This window comes from Mandrillus leucophaeus, unplaced genomic scaffold, assembly GCF_000951045.1.
Source record: "Mandrillus leucophaeus isolate KB7577 unplaced genomic scaffold, Mleu.le_1.0 Scaffold30, whole genome shotgun sequence".
Classification (NCBI taxonomy): domain Eukaryota; kingdom Metazoa; phylum Chordata; class Mammalia; order Primates; family Cercopithecidae; genus Mandrillus; species Mandrillus leucophaeus.
The window spans coordinates 204322-207380 of NW_012103143.1; the positions used below are offsets into that span (position 1 = coordinate 204322).

Consider the following 3059-nt stretch of genomic DNA (forward strand, 5'->3'; position numbering starts at 1 on the left):
GCTCCCACCTCAAGCAGAGGTGGTCTGGGGGCTCCCCGGTCCCTGCCTTCTAACCTGTTTTGCCCTTGTGTGTGGCCTGGTCTATTCCTCTGCTGTCCTGTGAATGTGTTAGGGCAGGACTCAGGTATGATTTCCCCCTTTGTCCCCAGCACTTAGTGCAGGACCCAACTTGGAACATGGCAAGAGTTTGAGCCAGTCTAAGTTTGAGCCAGTGTGATGTCATCAGGCCTCTGGCTCCTAAGGAGGAAAAGTGGCACTAGCTTGAGCACTTTCCTGAAAGGCCTGTCTTTTGTGTGTGGGGTAGGGGCGAGCTGCTGGAAGAGTCTGAAGCCGGGTCATAAGGCTGTTGGTGCCAAAAGTAGGATGAATTTTAGGCTGTTCCCAGGAGTCCTGTCTCGCCATGGGCCAGGGCCACCTCTGAGAGGATCCTCGACCTCCTGCGCTCCAAAGCTACAAACCTTAAAGGGATTTTCAGGCCACGGTGGGAACTGTAACTCTTGCAGACCTGTTACTCTCTGTTCCTGTCTCCCCTCCACTCTCTCTTTGCTTCTCACATGTGGTTAGGCCTGCAAGTGTCTCGGGCAGAGACAGCTGCAGGGAGCAGAGCTGGCAGGCCTGGGTTGGAGCAGCTGTTGAGGTGCTAGGGCAGCTGGCAGGCTGCTGGGGCTCTTCTGGATCTTGGATGGAGGAGGGCAGGGAGGAAGGTTCAGCCTGGAGCAGAGGGCTTCCTCTGCATCCCTGAGCCGAGGACTCAAGGGGCCCAGAGCTGTACTGTTCCCCTCAGAGAAGGTCTTGTTCTCCAGGTCTGGGGTAGGGGTGACAGTTGGGAGCAAAATAACTTTGGCCCCTGGCCCCCTCTAGGAGTCCTATGCCAACGTGAAGCAGTGGCTGCAGGAGATTGACCGCTACGCCAGTGAGAACGTTAATAAGCTCCTGGTGGGCAACAAGAGCGACCTCACCACCAAGAAGGTGGTGGACAACACCACAGCCAAGGTAGCAGATGGGCCGGTCTGCCTGGGCTGGGGGCCCTGGGGCCTCCTGCCCCTCACCCTGCTCTCCCCTCCTCTTCTCTCCTCTCCCTTGTCAGGAGTTTGCAGACTCTCTGGGCATCCCCTTCTTGGAGACAAGTGCCAAGAACGCCACCAATGTCGAGCAGGCGTTCATGACCATGGCTGCCGAGATCAAAAAGCGGATGGGGCCCGGAGCAGCCTCCGGGGGCGAGCGGCCCAATCTCAAGATCGACAGCACCCCTGTAAAGCCGGCTGGCGGTGGCTGTTGCTAGGAGGGGCACATGGAGTAGGACAGGAGGGGGCACCTTCTCCAGATGATGTCCCTGGTGGGGGGCAGGAGGTGCCTCCCTCTCCCTCTCCTGGGGCATTTGAGTCTGTGGCTTTGGGGTGTCCTGGGCTCCCCATCTCCCTCTGGCCCATCTGCCTGCTGCCCTGAGCCCCAGTTCTGTCAGAGTCCCTGAGGGAGGACACTCAGGACCTGTGGTCAGGCAGGGCAGGGGCCTGCTCTGCTGCTGCCTCTAGGTGACTTTCCAAGATGCCCCCCTACACACCTTTCTTTGGAACGAGGGCTCTTCTGTCGGTCTCCCTTCCACCCCCATGTATGCTGCACTGGGTTTCTCTCCTTCCCCTTCTTCGTGCTCTCCTTCTGCCCAAGAGCTGAGGTCTCCCCGGCCTCTACTGCCCTGGCTGCAGTCAGTGCCCAGGGCCAGGAGAGTGGCCAGGGGATCCAGGACCTGGGATCCAGAGCCCTGGGCTGGACCTCAGGACAGGCATGGAGACCACAGGGGCCCAGCAGCCCACCCTTTCCTCTCCCCACTGCCTCCTTTCCCCTCCCACACTCCCAGCTCGAGCCGTCCAGCTGCGGTGGGGTCTGAGTATATCTAGGACGGGTGGGTGGGTAGCCGCACTGGGCTTGTGTCTTGAGCCTGGAGGGAGTCTGCTCCTGCCGCCCTCTGCCCTTCCAGAGACAGACCCATGCGCTGCCTGCCCAGTGTGCCCCTTTGTCCCCACGTCAGGCAGAGGCGGAAGGCCCACTGTGCCAGAGGCTGGGCACCAGCCTTAACCCTCTGCTAGCACCTCTTCCCCTTCCCCGAGGCAGCACATCTGGCTCACTCTCCCCTGGGTCTCTGGAGCCCACCAGGGAAGGCCCTCATCCCCTGCCGCTACTTCTCTGGGGAATATGGGTTCCATCCGGGGTTGGGGGCCTCTCTGCTCATCCACTCTGCACCCAGGATCCTAGTCCCCTGCCCTCTGGCACAGCTGCTTCCTGCAAGAAAGCAAGTCTTTGGTCTCCCTGAGCAGCCATGTCCCTCGTGCTGTCTCTTGCCTATCCCACCTGTGCCCTGCCCTCCAGCTTGTATTTAAGTCCCTGGGCTGCCCCTTGGGGTGCCCCCCTGCTCCCAGGTTCCCCTCTGGTGTCATGTCAGGCATTTTGCAAGGAAAAGCCACTTGGGGAAAGATGGAAAAGGACAAAAAAATTAATAAATTTCCATTGGCCCTCGGGTGAGCTGAGGGTTTTTGCAAGGAAGTTGTGGTGGACAAGTGTGGTCTCTGGTCTAAGCCCAGCCTTGGGGTCGGGGGATGGAACTGGAACCCTGGGCTTGATGGGGTGCACGGGGGTCCTGGCTTGGTTTCTGCATCTTCAGGCTGCTGGTGAAAGCCCTTGACCCCGTTTCCTGGGGCCAGGAAAGCTGCTTGTGCTTCTGTGGTCTGTCCCCAAGGGCCCAGCACCGTTCTGTCAGGGAGAGAGAGGGCGGCCATCAGCTCATACCTGGTGTGCCGCCGCCAACTCCCGCGGGGCACACGGCAGAGGTGTGGGGTCGTGCAGCCTCTGAAAGGGCCCCCACTGCACCTGGCCGGGCCTCCTTCGGCGCCCCCCAAAACCCTGCTGCCCCCATTCAGCCCATGTCCTCGCTTCGCTGTGTGTCCCAGCCAGGTGCTTCTGCCGCCTCCCACAGTGACAAGTGCCTCGCACTTCAGCCTCTGCCCTGCGCGCCCGCCCGAGGGGGCCGAGTGCGGCTGTGCCGGTGGCTGGAGTGCCTAGGGGTG

The 3059-nt window shown here is 60.9% G+C and overlaps 1 protein-coding gene across 2 annotated transcripts in view; it reads left to right on the forward strand.

Moving 5' to 3' along the window:
* The window catches only part of RAB1B (RAB1B, member RAS oncogene family), a 9265-nt gene extending 6727 nt beyond the window's left edge, over nucleotides 1-2538 (forward strand). Inside the window, exons 5-6 of one of the 2 annotated variants that reach the window (XM_011986916.1) lie at nucleotides 862-993; nucleotides 1088-2538. In XM_011986916.1, coding sequence (XP_011842306.1) covers nucleotides 862-993; nucleotides 1088-1282 — 327 coding nt within the window. In that variant the 3' untranslated portion in view covers nucleotides 1283-2538. Of the gene's footprint in view, nucleotides 1-861 lie in introns of both variants that reach the window. The other variant, XM_011986915.1, reaches the window with a different exon arrangement.
* Nucleotides 2539-3059: the final 521 nt, after the last annotated feature.